At 43.3% G+C, this 22058-nt stretch overlaps 1 protein-coding gene across 1 annotated transcript; it reads right to left on the bottom strand.

The window, feature by feature from the left end:
• Positions 1 to 1250: 1250 nt before the first annotated feature.
• On the bottom strand, positions 1251 to 2012 carry LOC120991094 (vomeronasal type-2 receptor 26-like). Its single transcript, XM_040419985.1, has one exon. The coding sequence runs from the start codon at positions 2010 to 2012 to the stop codon at positions 1251 to 1253; it is 762 nt and encodes a 253-aa protein (XP_040275919.1).
• Positions 2013 to 22058: the final 20046 nt, after the last annotated feature.

Genomic DNA, 22058 nt, shown 5'->3' with positions numbered 1-22058 from the left:
ATGTGTTTTATCAGTCTGCACTTTCAACCCAATAACAGATGCTAAAATTATTGCAATTACTGTTTAAAACAACCTGAAAGCTGTAGTCTAACATCAGTCTAGATGCCAAATTAGTGCAGCAAGATGTAATAGAATAGCTACTATTACCCAAGCTTTACTCTCCTATTGGTCCCTGCTCTCTCCCTACAGTGTGGATAATGCCTTCCTATCCTTTCCCTACACTATGAATAATCTTTCCATGAACTGCTCAATAGTTTTATTTTTATTTTTTATAAAGTCTTTCCTAAACACTGTTCCTAGTGTCTGTAACGTCTCTCCCTGCACCAAGTTTACTGTACAATAGCGGAGACTGGGCATGAACAGGCTTTTTATAGGGCTGTGACATCACAGAGGCTGGCTGGCTGCTGATTGGGTGCATGCATGGCATTATGGGTGATCCCTCATTCCCAGAGTTCTTAGTTCCTCGTTCTAACATGGGCAGCAGCCATTTTAGAAAAAATGTGATTCGTTACCACGAAGTGCAAGGAAATTTGACTACGGGCCGAATCAAATTTTTCCTGAAATTCAAATCAAATTCCACTCCATCAACTTTGATTCGCTGATCTCTAATCATTGATAATAGAAATAGTTACTAAAACAGATCTGTCAGGAATAGTGTTAATTGCGAATATTCTTATCGCAAATTTTTATCACAAATATTAGCACTGTGAGAATTCGCGAACATCTATAATATAGTGCTATATCTTCGTGATCGCAAATCTCCAAAAAAATTTTTTCATCAGTACCCATGATCCTTTACTGCTTCTTGCTTCTGTGCCAATGAGAAGGCTGCAATATCTTTGACTTTAGGAGTAGTGTTGATCGCAAATTTTCGCATCATGAATTTTCGTATCTCGATTTTTTATCGCAAATTTTCCAATAGCCGATTTTCGCATTCAAGAAAATAATGACTGGAGATCGCGAATTCGCGAATTCGCGAATATATGACGAATATTCGCCCAAATATTCGCAAAATATCGCAAATTTGAATATTGCCCCTGCCGCTCATCACTGGTCAGGAATGGTGACATTTTTAGAGGTGTCTTAATATAATTTATTGCTAGCGCTTTAGGAAGTAATTCAACCATTTAAGAAGGAATCTAGACAAATCTACTTTATTTTTAATTATGGTAATTATTAAAACGAAAAAGACAAATACTAAAAAATAGTAAAATAAGTTAAACAGATACTAATATACACCATGTAATACACTATATCTTGTTTTTCTCCAAAATTGCTTTTCTAGAGTTCAAACTAGGTTCTAAAAGGAGAACATATATTTTTGGAAGAAATATACAACCAAGAATGCCAGCAGAGGAGGTCAATATGGCAAATATCTCCACAGCCACCATGTACTTCCCTTTAGTGCTCAGATAGGCTGGTATCATGGCGATCCAGACACTGCAGAACAACAGCATGCTGAAGGTGATGTACTTGGCCTCATTAAAATTGTCCGGTAATGTCCTCACCATGAAAGCCAGAACAAAGCTCACAGCTGCCAGGAATCCCATATAACCCAACATGGAGTAGAAGGCGATGACTGAGCCTTCATTACACTGAATGATGATCTTCCCAGGATAAGAGTGATGGTCAAACTCTACATAAGGAGGAGACATCAACAACCAAATAACACATATGAGAACTTGTACAGAAGAACACACCAAGACCACATAATCTGACAAATTGAATGACATCCACTTCACCCAGAAACTTCCAGGTTTGGTGGCTTTGAAGGCAATGCAAACTTTGATAGTTTTGGCCAGAAGAGAAGAGACACCAATAGAGAAGAAGACGCCAAATGAGGTTTGTCTCAGTAAGCAGGTTATGTCCACTGGACGGCCAAGGAAGAAGAGGACACTGAGTAAGTTCAGCAAGATGGAGGCCAGGAGGATGAAGCTCACAGTTCGGTTATTGGCTTTAACAATCGGAGTGTCCCAGTAATAAATGAAGATTCTTAATATGATCAATGTCATAGCAGAAAAAAATACAACTATTCCTAAAAATATGAAAGATAGAATGTCCTTCTCATAGGATAGAAACTCATATATTCTGGGAATGCATTTCACTTTCTTCTCATCGGGCCAATCTTCTTTAGGACATTTATGGCAGGTTTCACTGTCTACAATATCATAAATGAAAATAGAAATGTGAATAATAATGTTACCTGTATAGTATGCTAAAATGTTTAGTAAAGTAATAAAATAAGATAAATACAAGGAATGCAGGAAATAATCCACCAATCTGAAAAAAGAATGCTAGGGGAACGTACATGCACACATTAAAGGACAGTGCCTTATATATGAGCTTCCTGTAGTCTGTGGCTGTTAGCTATATTTGATCTGGACTATCGGATCTCCTACCAGCCCTAAATGACTTACCTTGCCTATAGGAATCACCAGGCACAAGAAGGCTTACAGCTCACTAAGAAAGATTATTCAAATAACTTTCTACAACTGACTGGCCAGCAATATGGAGTAACATAGGACACTGCAATAGTGTCATTATCACTTCTAAGGACCCTCCAGGCAAACGATGTGATGGGACATCCTAAGATAAGCTTCATATGGTACAAAACAAGATCGGTATCATCTAGTTTTTAGTATTACATAAAAATATATTTATTTGGTCTCTCCATAATCATACTGACTAAGGATGAGCGAGCACCAAAGTGTCCGGGTACTCGGTCCGAACACATAGCGATATCCGTGCGCTCGGCCCGAGTATAATGGAAGTCAATTGGAGACAACCAGGCACCACCTGCTCGGATGAGGGGAGGCTGCCTGGCTCATAGGAAAAGGTCTAAAAGTGATGGAAACACCTCTGAAATCGATCAGGAACAGCAGGGGGACCATGTCTGGATGAATCTTGGACTCCAATATCGCTGCTGGGAACCATGTTGTCCGAGTTGTACGCCACTTTTACAGTCTGACAAAAACACGCACAAAACCCCCTCAAAAAAATAAATGTTATTAGAAAAATTGTTAGGAAACATTCTTTCCAGTATATTAAATTGTATATACAGTGCAAGTGCTGCCAAAAATTAGAAGGAAGAAGCACTCCGATACAACCTATATATCACATAAAGGAGGGCCTCATTCACATGGTGGTACAATAGTTCAGGTAGTAGGACTCCTACGCCTATGCACTAAGGGAAAGGGCTGCCAAATATTACAAGGAACTAGCACTCCAATACACCTTTTCTTACACATAAAGGAGGGCATCATACACACCCTTGAAAAATTATCCTTGATGGCCTGCTGGTGACCCTCAAAAACATTCGGAGCAAGGTCCTGCTGATCTGACCATCTAAGAAGTTAAGTGACCCGAGCAGCACAGGCTACCAAGAAAGAATGACCAATTTCAATTTTTTTGGGGGGTTAGAGATAACATTAACGTCACATAGCAGGGTTAGGGTGGGTTCACACTAACGTTATGGAGTCCGTTATGGCTTTCCATTATAACAGGGTTATAACGGAACATAACGGAATCCATAGGATGGAATGCAAAACGGAAGCCTTTAAGAGGCATTCCATTTTGCTCCATCCTAATTGAAGTCTATGGGAAAACATAACGGATCCATCTGGGTCCCGTTATGCAAGACGGAAAACAAAGTCCTGTTGACAGGACTTTGTTTTCCGTCTTGCATAACGGAACCAGATGGATCAGTTTTGATGCCCATAGACTTCTATTAGGGCGGAGAGCAAACGGAATAACTTTTAAAGGCGTCCATTTTGTATTCAGTCATAATGCAAGTCTATGGGCAGCAAAATGCACCCGCCCTTCCGTCTTATGGATTCCGTTATGTTCCGTTATAACCCTGTTATAACGGAAAGCCATAACAGACAACATAACGCTAGTGTGAACCTACCCTTAGCGCAGTAAATGGCAGGCAGCACCGGCTATGAAAAAATTACATTGCATTTCACACCTAGATTTTGTATGCGCTAACGTTACTCTGCAGATTGAGCGCAGGGAATGTCGTTCAGCACCGGCTAGTTTGAAATATTTACCCCAGTGCAACTATATAAAAACCCGAATCCTGCAAAAAAAACACATGGGTGAAAGATTCACCACCGAAGGAAAGCAAATTATGTTTCCTTTCAAGTCTGAAACATAGAAAAAAGAATATATCATGTGAGCTGACCCTCAAAAAATTGTAGATGAGGGCCTGCAGGTGAGCTGACCCTCCCTGAAGAGGGACATGAGGATATCTTATGCACTGATCCCCAAACTCTTCAGTCTCCAAAGTCAGAAGAAGATGATGGGGGGGGGAATGGCAATTAGTGTTTCACTTGGTGGATGATGGAGATGAGACACAGTTGTCAATAAGTAGGGTCTTGTTAGGTCAACACAAGTCAGGAGGATTACCAGAGTGAGGAAGTGAATTCGGAGATGGGGGACGATGACATCACTGACCCAACCTGGGAAGGTGGAAAGCCAAGGGAGGACAGCAGGACAGAGGGGGAGGGATCCACAGCACCGTAACAGGCTGGAAGAGGCTGTGGGGTGGCGAAAGGGAGAAGGTGGGCCACAACAAACTGTTCCCCCTTGCGCAAATCTCCCTTGCCAAGGGGTAGGTGTTCCGCAGTCTGGGGCTTTTTTGAGGAAAGTAGGGCCGAACTCAACATTTCATAAATAACAAAAACCATAACATATTTGACATCCTATTAATCAACTACCTCAAACCAGAACAATAGAAACTCAAACACGGGAACATAATGGGGGAAGACTGTACACTGGAGGCTAATTGAGTAGCGGTGGGAACACTAGCAACCTCAACACCACCAGCATGATCCGCCACATGGAATCACAGCGCCTACCATGTTGATCACGGTTATCACAGACAAATTAGTGAAATGTTTTTACCAGTCTACTAGGTACAGCCGGGGTATATCACACCCAATAATTGGTGAATTTCACCCGAAAATGTAACAGACAAATTTGTTATTTTTTACCTGTCTATAGTTATAGCAGTTGTACATCACACCCAAAAATTGGTGAATTTCACCCGAAAATGTAACAGACAATTTTATTTTTTATTTTTTTACCTGACTACTAGGCACAGCCGGGGTATATCACACCCAAAAATTGTAGAATTTAACCATAAAATGTAACAGACAAATTTTTTATTTTTTTTAGCCTGTCTACTAGGTATAGCAGTGGTACATCACACCCAAAAATTAGTGAAATTCACCCAAAAATGTAACTGACAATTTTGTTTTTTAACCTGTCTACTAGGTATATATGTGGTACATCACACCAAAAAATTGCTGAATTTCACCCGAAAATGTAACTGACAAATTTTTTTTTTTTTTTTTTACCTGTCTACTAGGTACAGCCGGGGAATATCACACCCAAAAATTGTAGAATTTAACCATAAAATGTAACAGACAATTTCTTTTTAACCTGTCTACTACGTACACTCACCTAAAGAATTATTAGGAACACCTGTTCTATTTCTCATTAATGCAATTATCTAGTCAACCAATCACATGGCAGTTGCTTCAATGCATTTAGGGGTGTGATCCTGGTCAAGACAATCTCCTGAACTCCAAACTGAATGTCAGAATGGGAAAGAAAGGTGATTTAAGCAATTTTGAGCGTGGCATGGTTGTTGGTGCCAGACGGGCCGGTCTGAGTATTTCACAATCTGCTCAGTTACTGGGATTTTCACGCACAACCATTTCTAGGGTTTACAAAGAATGGTGTGAAAAGGGAAAAACATCCAGTATGCGGCAGTCCTGTGGGCAAAAATGCCTTGTGGATGGTAGAGGTCAGAGGAGAATGGGCCGTCTGATTCAAGCTGATAGAAGAGCAATGTTGACTGAAATAACCACTCGTTACAATTGAGGTATGCAGCAAAGCATTTGTGAAGCCACAACAAGCACAATCTTAAGGCGGATGGGCTACAACAGCAGAAGACCCCACCGGGTACCACTCATCTCCACTACAAATAGGAAAAAGAGGCTACAATTTGCACGAGCTCACCAAAATTGGACTGTTGAAGACTGGAAAAATGTTGCCTGGTCTGATGAGTCTCGATTTCTGTTGAGACATTCAAATGGTAGAGTCCGAATTTGGCGTAAACAGAATGAGAACATGTATCCATCCTCTGATGGCTACTTCCAGCAGGATAATGCACCATGTCACAAAGCTCGAATCATTTCAAATTGGTTTCTTGAACATGACAATGAGTTCACTGTACTAAAATGGCGCCCACAGTCACCAGATCTCAACCCAATAGAGCATCTTTGGGATGTGGTGGAACAGGAGCTTCGTGCCCTTGATGTGCATCCCTCAAATCTCCATCAACTGCAAGATGCTAGCCTATCAATATGGGCCAACATTTCTAAAGAATGCTATCAGCACCTTGTTGAATAAATGCCACGTAGAATTAAGGCAGTTCTGAAGGCAAAAGGGGGTCCAACACCGTCTTAGTATGGTGTTCCTAATAATTCTTTAGGTGAGTGTATAGCAGTGGTACATCACACCCAAAAATTAGGGAATTTCACCTGAAAATGTAACAGACAAATTTTTTTTTAATTTTTTTACCTGTCTACTAGGTATAGCATTGGTACATCACACCCAAAAATTGGTGAATCTCACTCGAAAATTTAGCAAACAATTTATTTTAAATTTTTAACCTGTCTACTAGGTATAGCAGTGGTACATCACACCCAAAAATAGTTGAATTTCACCCTAAAATGTAACACACAAAGTAGTGAAATGACATAAAATAAAATACGTACAAATATTAAAAAAAAAAAAAAATATTTTATTTTATTTATGAGATGAATTGCATAGTCCTTCTTTGCCATGAAAATTAACATAATCCCCAAAAAAACTTTTCACTGCATTTTATTGCTGTTATTAAAGGACCTGCTGAGATCATTTCAGTAATCGTCTTGTTAACTCAGGTGAGAATGTTGACGAGCACAAGGCTGGAGATCATTATGTCAGGCTGATTGGGTTAAAATGGCAGACTTGTAATGTTAAAAGGAGGGTGATGCTTGAAATCATTGTTCTTCCATTGTTAACCATGGTGACCTGCAAAGAAACGCGTGCAGCCATCATTGCGTTGCATAAAAATGGCTTCACAGGCAAGGATATTGTGGCTACTAAGATTGCACCTCAATCAACAATTTATAGGATCATCAAGAACTTCAAGGCAAAAGGTTCAATTCTTGTTAAGAAGGCTTCAGGACGTCCAAGAAAGTCCAGCAAGCGCCAGGATCGTCTCCTAAAGAGGATTCAGCTGCAGGATCGGAGTGCCACCAGTGCAGAGCTTGCTCAGGAATGGCAGCAGGCAGGTGTGAGCACATCTGCACGCACAGTGAGGTGAAGACTTTTGGAAGATGGCCTGGTGTCAAGAAGGGCAGCAAAGAAGCCACTTCTCTCCAAAAAAAACATCAGGGACAGATTGATCTTCTGCAGAAAGTATGGTGAATGGACTGCTAAGGACTGGGGCAAAGTCATATTCTCCGATGAAGCCTCTTTCCGATTGTTTGGGGCATCTGGAAAAAGGCTTGTCCGGAGAAGAAAAGGTGAGCGCTACCATCAGTCCTGTGTCATGCCAACAGTAAAGCATCCTGAGACCATTCATGTGTGGGGTTGCTTCTCATCCAAGGGAGTGGGTTCACTCACAATTTTGCCCAAAAACACAGCCATGAATAAAGAATGGCACCAAAACACCATCCAACAGCAACTTCTTCCAACAATCCAACAACAGTTTGGTGAAGAACAATGCATTTTCCAGCACGATGGAGCACCGTGCCATAAGGAAAAAGTGATAACTAAGTGGCTCGGGGACCAAAACGTTGACATTTTGGGTCCATGGCCTGGAAACTCCCCAGATCTTAATCCCATTGAGAACTTGTGGTCAATCCTCAAGAGGCGGGTGGACAAACAAAAACCCACTAATTCTGACAAACTCCAAGAAGTTATTATGAAGGAATGGTTTGCTATCAGTCAGGAATTGGCCCAGAAGTTGATTGAGAGCATGCCCAGTCGAATTGCAGAGGTCCTGAAAAAGAAGGGCCAACACTGCAAATACTGACTCTTTGCATAAATGTCATGTAATTGTCGATAAAAGCCTTTGAAACGTATGAAGTGCGTGTAATTATATTTCACTACATCACAGAAACAACTGAAACAAAGATCTAAAAGCAGTTTAGCAGCAAACTTTGTGAAAACGAATATTTTTGTCATTCTCAAAACTTTTGGCCACGACTGTACAAATATATAAAAACAATATAAAATACAGAAAAAAGAATTTTGATTGTTATTAATATATAAATAAATATATAAGTTCAATATAAATACATCAATTCTTTCCTCATGTTCAGACCCCGTGGAAATCTGGTGTTGAGTTTCCAGATCCAGAAGGCTTCACGTGAGAGAATTTTTTGTTTGATATCTCCTCCCCTTCTTGGAACTGTAACCCTTTCAAAAGCAAAAGTACTGAAGCTATTAATACTGCGGTTATGTGTATTGATGAAGTGGTTTGCTGCATTAGATATTCCAGTTGATGTGGGATTGGAGATGTAATTTAGATGTTCCCTCAATCTCTCTTTAAATTTTCTGCTTGTCCTACCCACATACATCAAATCGCATGATGCGCACAGGATGATATAAATTACTCCTGTAGTGTTACAATTAATGTAGCTTCTGATAGGAAAAGTTTCAGAATGTGTTGAGTCATGAAAGTCTTTTACTACACACGATACATTGCAGGTTTTGCAGGGATAACTCCCACATTTAGAGTTGAGCGAACACCTGGATGTTCGGGTTCGAGAAGTTCGGCCGAACTTCCCGGAAATGTTCGGGTTCGAACTTTTGGGCACTAAAAAGGCTGTAAAACAGCCCAGGAAAGAGCTAGAGGGCTGCAAAAGGCAGCAACATGTAGGTAAATCCCCTGCAAACAAATGTGGATAGGGAAATGAATTAAAATTAAAATTAAAAAAATTAAAATTAACCAATATCAATTGGACAGAGGTCCCATAGCAGAGAATCTGGCTTCACTTCAGCAGAGAATCAGTCTCTTCATGCCATAGCAAAGAATCTGGCTTCATGTCAGCAGAGAATCAGTCTCTTCATGCCATAGCAGAGAATCTGGCTTCATGTCAGCGCAGAATCAGTCTTCATGTCATAGCAGAGAATCAGGCTTCACGTCACCCACCACTGGAACAGGCCACTGTCACACATTTAGGCCCCGGCACCCAGACAGAGGAGAGAGGTCCTGTAACAGAGAATCTGGCCTTATGTCACCACAGAATCTGTCTTCATGTCATAGCAGAGAATCAGGCATCACGTCACCCACCACTGGAACAGGCCACTGTCACACATTTAGGCCCAGGCACCCAGGCAGAGGAGAGAGGTCCCGTAACAGAGAATCTGGCCTTATGTCAGCACAGAATCTGTCTTAATGTCATAGCAGAGAATCAGGCTTCACGTCACCCACCACTGGAACTGGCCACTGTCACACATTTAGGCCCTGGCACCCAGACAGAGGAGAGGTTCATTTAACTTTGGGTTGCCCCACAATATAATGGTAAAATGAAATTAAAAATAGTATTGAATGAGGAAGTGCCCTGGAGTAGAATAATATATTGTTAAGGGGAGGTAGTTAATATCTAATCTGCACAAGGGATGGACAGGTCCTGTGGGATCCATGCCTGGTTCATTTTTATGAACGTCAGCTTGTCCACATTGGCTGTAGACAGGCGGCTGCGTTTGTCTGTAATGACGCCCCCTGCCGTGCTGAATACACGTTCAGACAAAACGCTGGCCGCCGGGCAGGCCAGCACCTCCAAGGCATAAAAGGCTAGCTCTGGCCGCGGGGACAATTTGGAGACCAAGAAGTTGAATGGGGCCGAACCATCAGTCAGTACGTGGAGGGGTGTGCACAGGTACTGTTCCACCATGTTAGTGAAATGTTGCCTCCTGCTAACACGTTCCGTATCAGGTGGAGGTGCAGTTAGCTGTGGCGTGGTGACAAAACTTTTCCACATCTCTGCCATGCTAACCCTGCCCTCAGAGGAGCTGGCCGTGACACAGCTGCGTTGGCGACCTCTTGCGCCTCCTCTGCCTTCGCCTTGGGCTTCCACTGGTTCCCCTGTGACATTTGGGAATGCTCTCAGTAGCGCGTCTACCAACGTGCGCTTGTACTCGCGCATCTTCCTATCACGCTCCAGTGTAGGAAGTAAGGTGGGCACATTGTCTTTGTACCGGGGATCCAGCAGGGTGGCAACCCAGTATTCCGCACACGTTAAAATGTGGGCAACTCTGCTGTCGTTGCGCAGGCACTGCAGCATGTAGTCGCTCATGTGTGCCAGGCTGCCCAGAGGTAAGGACAAGCTGTCCTCTGTGGGAGGCGTATCGTCATCGTCCTGTGTTTCCCCCCAGCCACGCACCAGTGATGGGCCCGAGCTGCTTTGGGTGCCACCCCGCTGTGAACATGCTTCATCCTCATCCTCCTCCACCTCCTCCTCATCCTCGTCCTCCAGTAGTGGGCCCTGTCTGGCCACATTTGTACCTGGCCTCTGGTGTTGCAAAAAACCTCCCTCTGAGTCACTTTGAAGAGACTGGCCTGAAAGTGCTAAAAATGACCCCTCTTCCTCCTCTTCCTCCTGGGCCACCTCCTCTTCCATCATCGCCCTAAGTGTTTTCTCAAGGAGACATAGAAGTGGTATTGTAAAGCTGATAACGGCGTCATCGCCACTGGCCATGTTGGTGGAGTACTCGAAACAGCGCAACAGGGCACACAGGTCTCGCATGGAGGCCCAGTCATTGGTGGTGAAGTGGGTCTGATCCACAGTGCGACTGACCCGTGCGTGCTGCAGCTGAAACTCCACTATGGCCTGCTGCTGCTCGCACAGTCTGGCCAGCATATGCAAGGTGGAGTTCCACCTGGTGGGCACGTCGCATATGAGGCGGTGAGCGGGAAGGCCGAAACTCTGTAGCGCAGACAGGCGAGCAGCGGCAGGGTGTGAACGCCGGAAGTGCGAACAGACGGCCCTCACTTTATGCAGCAGCTCTGACATGTCGGGGTAGTTGCGAATGAACTTCTGCACCACCACATTCAGCACATGTGCCAGGCAAGGGATGTGCGTCAAACCGGCTAGTCCCAGAGCTGCAACGAGATTTCGCCCATTATCGCACACCACCAGGCCGGGCTTGAGGCTCACCGGCAGCAACCACTCGTCGGTCTGTTGTTCTATACCCCGCCACAACTCCTGTGCGGTGTGGGGCCTGTCCCCCAAACATATGAGTTTCAGAATGGCCTGCTGACGTTTACCCCGGGCTTTGCTGAAGTTGGTGGTGAAGGTGTGTGGCTGACTGGATGAGCAGGTGGAAGAAGAGGAGGAGGAAGCTGAGTAGGAGGAGGAGGAGACAGGAGGCAAAGGATGTTGCCCTGCGATCCTTGGCGGCGGAAGGACGTGCGCCAAACAGCTCTCCGCCTGGGGCCCAGGCGCCACTACATTTACCCAGTGTGCAGTTAGGGAGATATAGCGTCCCTGGCCGTGCTTACTGGTCCACGTATCTGTGGTTAGGTGGACCTTGCCACAGATGGCGTTGCGCAGTGCACACTTGATTTTATCGGACACTTGTTTGTGCAGGGAAGGCACGGCTCTCTTAGAGAAGTAGTGGCGGCTGGGAACAACATACTGTGGGACAGCAAGCGACATGAGCTGTTTGAAGCTGTGTGTGTCCACCAGCCTAAATAACAGCATTTCATAGGCCAGTAGTTTCGAAATGCTAGCATTCAGGGCCAGGGATCGAGGGTGGCTAGGTGGGAATTTACGCTTTCTCTCAAATGTTTGTGAGATGGAGAGCTGAACGCTGCCGTGTGACATGGTTGAGATGCTTGGTGACGCAGGTGGTGGTGTTGGTGGTACATCCCATGTTTGCTGGGTGGCAGGTGCCAACGTTCCTCCAGAGGCGGAGGAAGAGGCCGAGGAGGCGGCAGCAGCAGCAGAAGAGGCCGAGGCGGCGGCAGCAGCAGAAGAGGCCGAGGCAGCAGCAGCAGAAGAGGTAGCAGGGGGAGCCTGAGTGACTTCCTTGTTTTTAAGGTGTTTACTCCACTGCAGTTCATGCTTCGCATGCAGGTGCCTGGTCATGCAGGTTGTGCTAAGGTTCAGAACGTTAATGCCTCGCTTCAGGCTCTGATGGCACAGCGTGCAAACCACTCGGGTCTTGTCGTCAGCACATTGTTTGAAGAAGTGCCATGCCAGGGAACTCCTTGAAGCTGCCTTTGGGGTGCTCGGTCCCAGATGGCGGCGGTCAGTAGCAGGCGGAGTCTCTTGGCGGCGGGTGTTCTGATTTTTCCCACTGCTCCCTCTTTTGCTACGCTGTTGGCTTGGTCTCACCACTGCCTCTTCCTCCGAACTGTGAAAGTCAGTGGCACGACCTTCATTCCATGTGGGGTCTAGGACCTCATCGTGCCCTGCATCGTCTTCCACTCAGTCTTGATCCCTGACCTCCTGTTCAGTCTGCACATTGCAGAAAGACGCAGCAGTTGGCACCTGTGTTTCGTCATCATCAGAGACGTGCTGAGGTGGTATTCCCATGTCCTCATCATCAGGAAACATAAGTGGTTGTGCGTTAGTGCATTCTATCTGCCCTTGGGAAACCCTGGCAGCAGAGTCTTCAAACAGCATAAGAGACTGCTGCATAACTTGAGGCTCAGACAGTTTCCCTGATATGCATGGGGGTGATGCGACAGACTGATGGGCTTGGTTTTCATGCGCCATCTATGTGCTTTCTGCAGAAGACTGGGTGGGAGATAATCTGAACGTGCTGGATCCACTGTCGGCCACCCAATTGACTAATGCCTGTACCTGCTCAGGCCTTACCATCCTTAGAACGGCATTGGGCCCCACCAAATATCGCTGTAAATTCTGCTGGCTACTGGGACCTGAGGTAGTTGGTTCACTAGGACGTGTGGCTGTGGCAGAACGGCCACGTCCTCTCCCAGCACCAGAGGGTCCACTAACACCACCACGACCATGTCCACGTCCGTGTCCCTTATTAGATGTTTTCCTCATTGTTCCCGTTCACCACAATTTTGAGAATGGCAAATTTGGGAATGCTTTTTCAACCCAGAACAAAAAGTCTGCTTTTACGGTCACTACAAATAACTTGACCAGCTAAAACTGTGCAGATTTGGTTGAATAGAGATGTGAGACCTGTTTTTTTTTTGCGCTGTGTGACAGTTATAGGTTTAATCACAGAATGACACTTCTATCTGCACGCTAGCGTGTGTCTTAGGTTTTTCTGAATGACACTATCAATAACTTCAATGTAAGATTTTCTTTTTGGGATAGATTTCAAGTAGGCCTCAAATACCAGAAACTAGTTATTTTCAGAATGGCAAATTTGGGAATGCTTTTTCAACCCAGAACAAAAAGTCTGCTTTTACGGTCACTACAAATAACTTGACCAGCTAAAACTGTGCAGATTTGGTTGAATAGAAATGTCAGGTCTATTTTTTAGGCGCTGGGTGACAGGCTCAACTTGCCCCTGATGTAATATATGGCCAAAAAATAACCAGACTGTTGATGGTTAAATGCACTTCGGTGATACAGGCTCAGCCTGCAGCTGATGTAGTATATGGCCAAAAAATAATCAGACTGTTGATGGTTAAATGCACTTCGGTGACACAGGCTCAGCCTGCAGCTGATGTAGTATATGGGCAAAAAATAACCAGACTGTTGATGGTTAAATACACTTGGTGATAGCTTGTGCTGGCGCACCACAAGCCACAAAATGGCCGCCGATCACCCCAGAAAAAAGTTATATAAAAACGCTCTGGGCACTCTAAAAACAGTGAGCAATTGAATAGAAGCAGTTCAATGATCCACAGCTGCAGATCGATCACTGAATGAAGTCTTTTGGAGGAGTTAATCTGCCTAATCTCGCCCTAACGTCGCAGCTGCAACCTCTCCCTACACTTGTATCAGCAGAGTGACGTGCAGCGCAACGTGACCCAAGCTTAAATAGAGGCTGGGTCACATGCTGCACTGGCCAATCACAGCCATGCCAATAGTAGGCAAGGCTGTGATGGCCTCTTGGGGCAAGTAGTATGACGCTTGTTGATTGGCTGCTTTGCAGCCTTTCAAAAAGCGCCAAGAAAGCGCCGAACACCGAACCCGAACCCGGACTTTTACGAAAATGTTCGGGTTCGGGTCCGTGTCACGGACACCCCAAAATTCGCTACGAACCCGAACTATACAGTTCGGGTTCGCTCATCCCTACCCACATTTTGAAAAGCCTATATATTTCTACCACGTTGGTGGTGTTTGTTTTTGTGCTGAAATGTACATGGATGGTGAGAGTGTAGTGCCCGGAGTATTGGGTCTCTTGGACACAATCTGGCATCCATCTTTTAGGATTTCAAGTAGTCTATCATCCTCATATAAAATTGGAAGACATCTTTAAATAATCTTTTAGATCATGGAAAATTGGCGACTGTATGTCAGCACAAGAGTGGGTTTGGGATCTCTTTCTTGTTTCATGAGGGATTTATCAGGTATGGTACTTATGTTTATTTGATTCCTGTGAGTATTATTATTTTTCTTGTTGTGATTTGTATTGTAGCCTGATGTTAGACCCAATAAAACCGATCTTAATTTATTCTTTGCAATGTTGAGACCCCTAGAAAGCATCCACTGGGGATATCCTCTTGTTTTTAAACGTTTCCAAATAATCTCACATTCTTTATTAAATGCTGAGTCAGTTGTGCAATTCCTCCGGGCGTGTATGAACTCCCCCACCGGTATTCCTTTAATTGTATGAGTGGGGCGATGACTGTTTGCTTTTAAGATTGTATTCCCTGATATCTCTTTTCTGTATGTTGCAGTATTGATTATTTGGTCTGGGATCCCTGTCAGTTTTAAATCCAAGAAACTGGTCATTTCAGCATGTTGTACATGAACAAATCTTAAGTTGTATGTGTGATCATTGACATACGTTATGAAATCTGGTATGGCAGATACATCGCTGCCCCATATAATGAGCAGGTCATCGATGTATCTGCCATACCAGACCACACATCCAGAAAAGGGATTGTCCACTGAGAATATATATCTCTCCTCCCAATAGGCCATAGTGAGATTGGCTAAAGAAAGGGAGAATTTGGCCCCCATGGACACTCCTGCAACTTGAACATAAAAAACCCCATCAAACAAAAAATAATAATTGCGTGTCAGCAGATATGAAGTTATTTCCAAAATATAATCAATAAACATATTGGAGTGCTTGCTGTATTTATGTAAATTGTATTCCAATGCTAGGAGGGCAATTGAATGGAGAATGGATGGATACAACGACACCACGTCCATGGTTAGCCATGTATAATCTTTCTGCCATCTGCGGTTATACTTACATCTGAGTACATCTGTAGTGTCTTTGATGTATCCAGGAATTCTTTTGACTAGTGGTTGTCACATTGTATCCAGCCACTCACCCATTTTTTCTGTCAGGGATCCAATGCCTGATACTGTAGGTCGTAATGGGGGAGGATTAATACCTTTGTGGACCATTGGAAGGGCATGTATGATCGGTGTAATCGGTGAGTCGACATTTAGAAATACATGTTGTTTGTGGTTAACGAAGCCTCTGTCCTTGCCTCTATCCAAAATGTCCATTAATTCTTTTTTATATTTTAATAGGGGATTGTGTTGTCAAATTCAGTATGTGGTGTTGTCAGACAAAACCTCCAGCATCTGCTGATGATAGCAAGCCTTGTCTAGCACCACCACCGAGCCCCCCTTTATCGGACATTTTGAATATTAGATCCTTATTATTCTCTAGTTCTTTTAATGCGTGTTGTTGTTTTTTGTTTAGGTTGTGTTTTTCTTTTATCTGTTCAGGATCAGATATCAATGATAATTCCCTTTCTATAACTTCTTGGAATATATCCATACCAGGTGTGCGAAATTTTATGGGATAATATTTTTTATTGGTCGTATTAAAGTCATGCTTATACACCGTTTCCTGAGACTCAGAACCTTCCCTCTGAGGATCTTCGAGACAGAGCAGCGATTGTTGCTCCTTAAATGAAAAATTGGTATAAATATTTCTAGCTGGTATGTCGCTGTCTGTGTCGAGATCTTCAGAGGGTGGGGGTGAATTAAAGAAAAACCTTCTCAATGTCAAATTTCTCACAAATTTGTTCACATGCAAAATAGTGGAAAAAGGGTCGAAATTGGTAGTGGGCACAAAATGTAACCCTAATGACAACACGTTATTCTGATCCTCTGTCAAATTATGTTTGGATAGGTTAATAACATCCAAAATCTGCAGTCCATTTACATTTTCATCTATTTGTTCTGTAATCTTGTTGCCATCGTATGTGGTCTTTTTATGTTTCCGGCCCCCTCTTCTGCGTCGTTTTTTTCTTATAGTAGGAGGGTCTGATCTGGTTGGTATTTGTAGCTTGAGCTCCTCGGCTCTTTTCCCCAATCGACTCACCTGAGTCGCTGGAAATTGCAGATGTCTCCAAATCAGAATTGATTTGCGAGGTAAGTCCAATTTTGATGTTTTTTTGTTTGTTTTGGTATATTTGCTGCGTACATATTTGTTTTTCAGAATAGATTTCGGGGTACTGTATGGATTATCACGTCTCCCCCACTCATATACTTGATTGTTGTTATAGGCATGAAGATCTCTTTGAAATTTTTTATGTTTCATTTCAATTATATTGTCCTCCATTTGTTTTATTGAGACCATAATCTCTTGTTCCTTCTGGGAAAAATCAGGTGCAGATTCATACTTTTCCAGAGAGGCTTTGCCTACATCAATCTCTGCATGTATATCTGTGAGTCTCTCACTTTCACATTCAATTATCAGAGACATAAGTTGTAATGAACAGTCAGTCAGTGATTTGTTCCACTTTGATACAAACACATCTGAAAAAACTGTGGTCGGGATTTTCTTGATTCTCAGACCCCGTGGTATCATTTGTTTCTCCACGTATTTGATTAGGGTTGTGTGATCCCCCCAGATTTTAGTTTCATGTGTAAGCAATTTTTCAAGTTCTTGCATTCGACCTTTCATATTGTATTCCTCGATTAAGTTCAATTCCTGTGCTGAGAAGACTTGATCTGCTTTCGATCTGCGGTCTGAACATGTTGTAAAAGCCATGTTTGAATGGGTGTCGAGTGGGAGTGTGTTCACACTGGTTTGTTTGGTTATGAGACACGGTTTTGACCAAAATAAGATGTGAAATTCACAAACAGGAAAGGTAAGCACGGAAGCTTGGTTACTTGAAATAGAAATTGGAGATTATCCAGCTCACCCGTATCCATCCTGTAAGTCGGTGCACGGAACGGACCCAAGCAAGTCCAGAAATCACGTGTATGTAGAGAAAAAAGGCTCCAGCACCCGTAGCAAAAAGGTTTCCGGTCCCGGTCTTTATTCCACCAAAATTGTCATGTACAAACACAGTGGCACTTTCTCCCGCTCTCCCCCGATTTACGCGTTTCGAACACTTCTGTTCTTACTCATAATCTAATGTGTCTGTTCCGCCATGAGCATATATAGGCTGGACTTCCATCCGCCAGAAGGGGGGGAGGGGAGCCCAGACCTCATCATTATTAGTGTGTCAGACACCTGTTCAAACACAATACAAAATGTACTCGTGATAAGTGAAATAAGTTGAGTTGAAGTAAAATAATCCGTACGATTCTATGCGAGTGTGTTGTCACCATGGGATAAAATTAGATAGAGTAAACATGCAGGTTATGAATACAACATGTAATATGTATCCGCATGTGAAATCTCTCCTCATTACATCATGCCATGATATAAGTCGCAGATGCTATCACAGCTGTGCCATAACAGATCACATTGTAGAAGCATGGTTCCGAGGGCTGTTCTGTGCAGGTAGATCTCTTTTAGATTTTCTGCTCCAATATAATACCATTCCCATGTAGATTCATAATAAATCGCATTGTGGGAACATGGTTCAGAGAAATATATTCTGCGCAGATATAGCCTGTATTCAGGGTGATAATCCCCGACAAGCAGAGCAGAGCAGAGGATGAGGCAGCTCTTTACCTTAGTGCTGTGAAGTAACTTGTCCTACTGTGTGATTAGTTCACCCGGCGGTCGTTTCACGGCGAACTTTGAGTGTTCACGATTCGCCGAACATATGGAGATATTCGCGCCCGCCATATTCTTTTACATTGTGAAGAACTTTGACCCACGACACATCCATCAGGTGGTACAGGACAGCCAATTGAGACGTTTCAGCACATGGACACACCCCCGACCTTATAAATAAACCCGATCTAGAAGCCATTTTACATTCAGTGTTTTGCCAGTGTAGGGAGCGGTTGCTGTGTGGAGCAGGGACAGGCTGTTAGGGACACAAATCGCTAGCTAATAGGGCCACAAAAGTCCTTTTAAGGACTGGTATAGGTGTGCTATGGATAGGTGTGATACACAGAGGGGTGTAATATACTTATAATATACTTTTATAATGAGTCAAAAACACATAGATCTATATAGTGATCACCTGGAAGTCAGGGGCTAGGGGCTAGGGGCTTACTAGGGCCATTTTTATATAGGGTAAGGTTCCGGACGGGCTCGCTCTTATCAGGGCGGGTGGTCTGTGGTTAGGCTATCAGGGCCAGAATAGCCCCCCTGTAGGGCAATATCAGGGACAGTTCTTTGCCCACCCTGTCCTTCAATACCTCATCATCATCTAGCCCAGGGATGGATGGTTTTTGCTTTCCCTCCAGGATTCATCGATGTGCACTGGAACCCCCCGGATTGTGGGAGGACATATGGTTTCTGATTTGGTGACGCCGAGCACTTGTTTTTGCCGACCACATCTACGCTTTTTGCTTAACTTTAATAATTTAATTTATTTTCATTTTGAGAGATATCTTTTCCATTCACATGTCCGCAAAATAGGCCCGCATCCGTTCCGCAATTTGGTGGAACGGGTGCAGACCCATTCATTTTCAATGGGGCCGGAATGTGCTGTCCGCATCCGCATTTGCGGATCCGCATCCACATTTGCGGATCCGCATCCACATTTGTGGAAAAATAGAACATGTCCTATTCTTGTCCGCAATTGCAGACAAGATTAGGCATTTTCTATTATAGTGCCGGCGATGTGCGGTCCAAAAATTGCGGAATGCACATTGCCGGTGTCCGTGTTTGGCGAATCCGCAAAACACTTATGGACATGTGAATGGACCCTCATAGTAACATTATTAAAGGTTACATTTTATCTTCATGTATATTCTAATGGATTGCCTTCCTTGTACAATGTTATAATAGACTTTCTATGTTAGACGGTATATTATCGTGCATTTGTATTGTGCGGCAGTTGTGTGCGGTTCTGCTGCGATACTGCAGGTATATAGAGGGACAAGCGTTATTGGAACAAATCATTTCTACTGGTGTGATATACCAGTCGCCCCCCAAAAAAACAGATTGAAGCGGGGTGTTATATACCAATATACTTTCTTTATAGTGCATTTGCGCATGCGCATATGCGAAAATTATATTGCCGATATTTCGCATTGAAAAAAATAATGAATGGAGATCGCAAATTCAAATAATACATCCGGTGTCAGTGTCCGTGTTGTGGGACTATTTGTGCACTTCTAGTAATTATATATTGGCTGCAAATATGAGCTGAAGGTTTTTCAGGTTCGCCTGCCATTAAAATGAATGGGACCCGCCGCGAACTTGCGGTTCGCGAACATTTGATCGCGTTTGCGAACCGTCCCGGCAGATGTTCGTCCATCACTAGTGATTAGAACTGATTCTGTGTGTACTAATATGACGGAGGCCATTTTATTTCTCCTAATGATTAATCCCTAGACAAAACGTGCCATATAACTAATGAAAGGTATTTGGTAATATATTTATAATAAAGTAATATTTATGTATGTTAATTTTCTTAATTCCCTGAGAAGCCATTTAATATATTTGGCGCAATAATTATTCTGCATAATTCTGCAACATGCATAGTAAATGTCCCCCAGTGTAACTCTGCCATTTCCTTATCTTCAGTGACCATCCCCCATTTACCAATATTCAGGGGACCTACCTGCTCTAACCTTGTTTTTTAAAATTTATATTTTTTAAAAAAAAATTAGGATTTGCTTTGCTCTCTTTCGCCACCTGCTGTTCAAATTTGCTATGCGCCGTATGTTCTGATCGCTTGATGTATTAATATCACTGTGAAATGACAATTTTCTCTAAAACTTAACCTTTAATACTATCATATAAAAATATAAATTCATCCCAAAACATAGAATTACAAAATATCTAATCAAAAGAAAAAAAATTCATACACCCTAGTGGGCTGTTTAAAATAAAACTGGATATAGTGTAGCTATTTTGTAACTTATGGTTTGCTGACCACAGACAGAGGGCGGGTTATAGCAGTGAGAATGGGATCAAAGGGCAGACTATCCCTATCTCTTTCCTAAAGCTACCCCTGCCTAAAAGCGGAGCACCCGCCCCAACAGGGGCGACCCCACTTCTCGTGGCTAAACCCTATCTTTCACCTGTCAAAGTCCTGCAGACGAAGGATTAGTATCGTGAAACTCCGTCCCGGAGTTACACTAGTTGGACAGTGGAGTTGGTCACTGGTTGGACAGTGAAACTACAGAAAGGATCCGGTTGTCACTCACAGATACTTTTTTGCGCTACCCAGGGTTTTGTTGTACTAAGCACCCATATCCTGCTTAAATTAGATTGAACAACTCCCCAAAAAATTCCAACCATGTGGAGAGATAAATGAACAGAAACAGAAGACTAAGGGCCAAGCCTGACCCTTAATATCATATTATCAGTCACAGGTAAATGGTTGCCCTGCCCTGTGTATTGGAGTACTAATCACCTATATGCTGGTTTAATTCAATTGAACTCACCAAAGAAGATGAAATTCCAACTGTGTGGAGATAGAATAAACAGGATTGAGGATTGTGTGGAGAGAAGAAAAAGATTTAGCCCAAAAAGGTAGCTGCTTTTGAGGTTTTCAACAGCTGCAGTTCTGCTAGAAGACAAAGGCTCCTCTCTTCTCACTCCATGGCTGACATCTTCCCTACCTCCCTATTCTAACCTTTCCCTTCACTGTTCTTGGCAGTAGAATACAAGCTTGATTGATTTCTGACTGTACTTGACTTCCTATGATTGTTTTCTGGCAGACACTGTAAGACCCAACCACCATCAATCACAACCCAGCACAGAATGACGTTGTGCTCAGGCACCTCCCTGCCCGATTGGCTCAACCAGGTTGTCTGTCAGCCTAGGAGCAAATCAAGACAAGCCCTCCCCCTACTTCCTCTAAGGGTCATACTAGAACCCTTCTTCTTCCTCCCTAGTGCTTTTTTCTTGCTGACATGTTCGGTAAAATTGTTCCATGCTCCATATAAATATATTCATCCAAACCTAACCTGAAAAGATTCTGGTTCGTCTGCCATGCAAAAAATAGCAAAGTTTGGACCAAACCTGGTTTGGCACGAAATGGTTCACTCATCCTTAGAGACGACCAATAAAAAATTTGCTTGGCTGCCTAAGAGGCCTTGGTTGGGGTACTATTTCTTCTTTTGGAGGGTGCTGAGTGAGCATAAGGAGTATCATAAGCCAGTCAAAGCTCTTCTGTTTTTCTGAGAAAAATATATAAAAATTAGCTTATGTCACATCTGCCTCCGTCAGAAAGGTTTAGGAAAGCCAACTCAAACATCTTTTCCAAAAACCCAGAGGGGTGTTGCCTGGCATACAATTTACAGCACATGTACTCCACATGCTAGATGCTTTCCATAAGGAGAAATGTAATGCCCCAGAGGTGCATTACCACTTCTGCATCCTGCTGCTGTCTCCTATGGTTAACCTCATGTCATCATACGTATTTATTGCAGGGTCTTCACTATGTGCATTCTCTATTCTGTAACTGTTTATTAAGTGTAATATGCCTTGTTTACCCCCAGATGGCAGCATAAATGGCAGAGCTATTTTATCTAGAATGGAACCTTTCTTTCCATTCTAGC

This window comes from Bufo bufo, chromosome 2, assembly GCF_905171765.1.
Source record: "Bufo bufo chromosome 2, aBufBuf1.1, whole genome shotgun sequence".
NCBI lineage: Eukaryota > Metazoa > Chordata > Amphibia > Anura > Bufonidae > Bufo > Bufo bufo.
The sequence above is the reverse complement of the archived record's forward strand: the minus strand, read 5'-3'. Positions and strand labels throughout refer to the sequence as shown.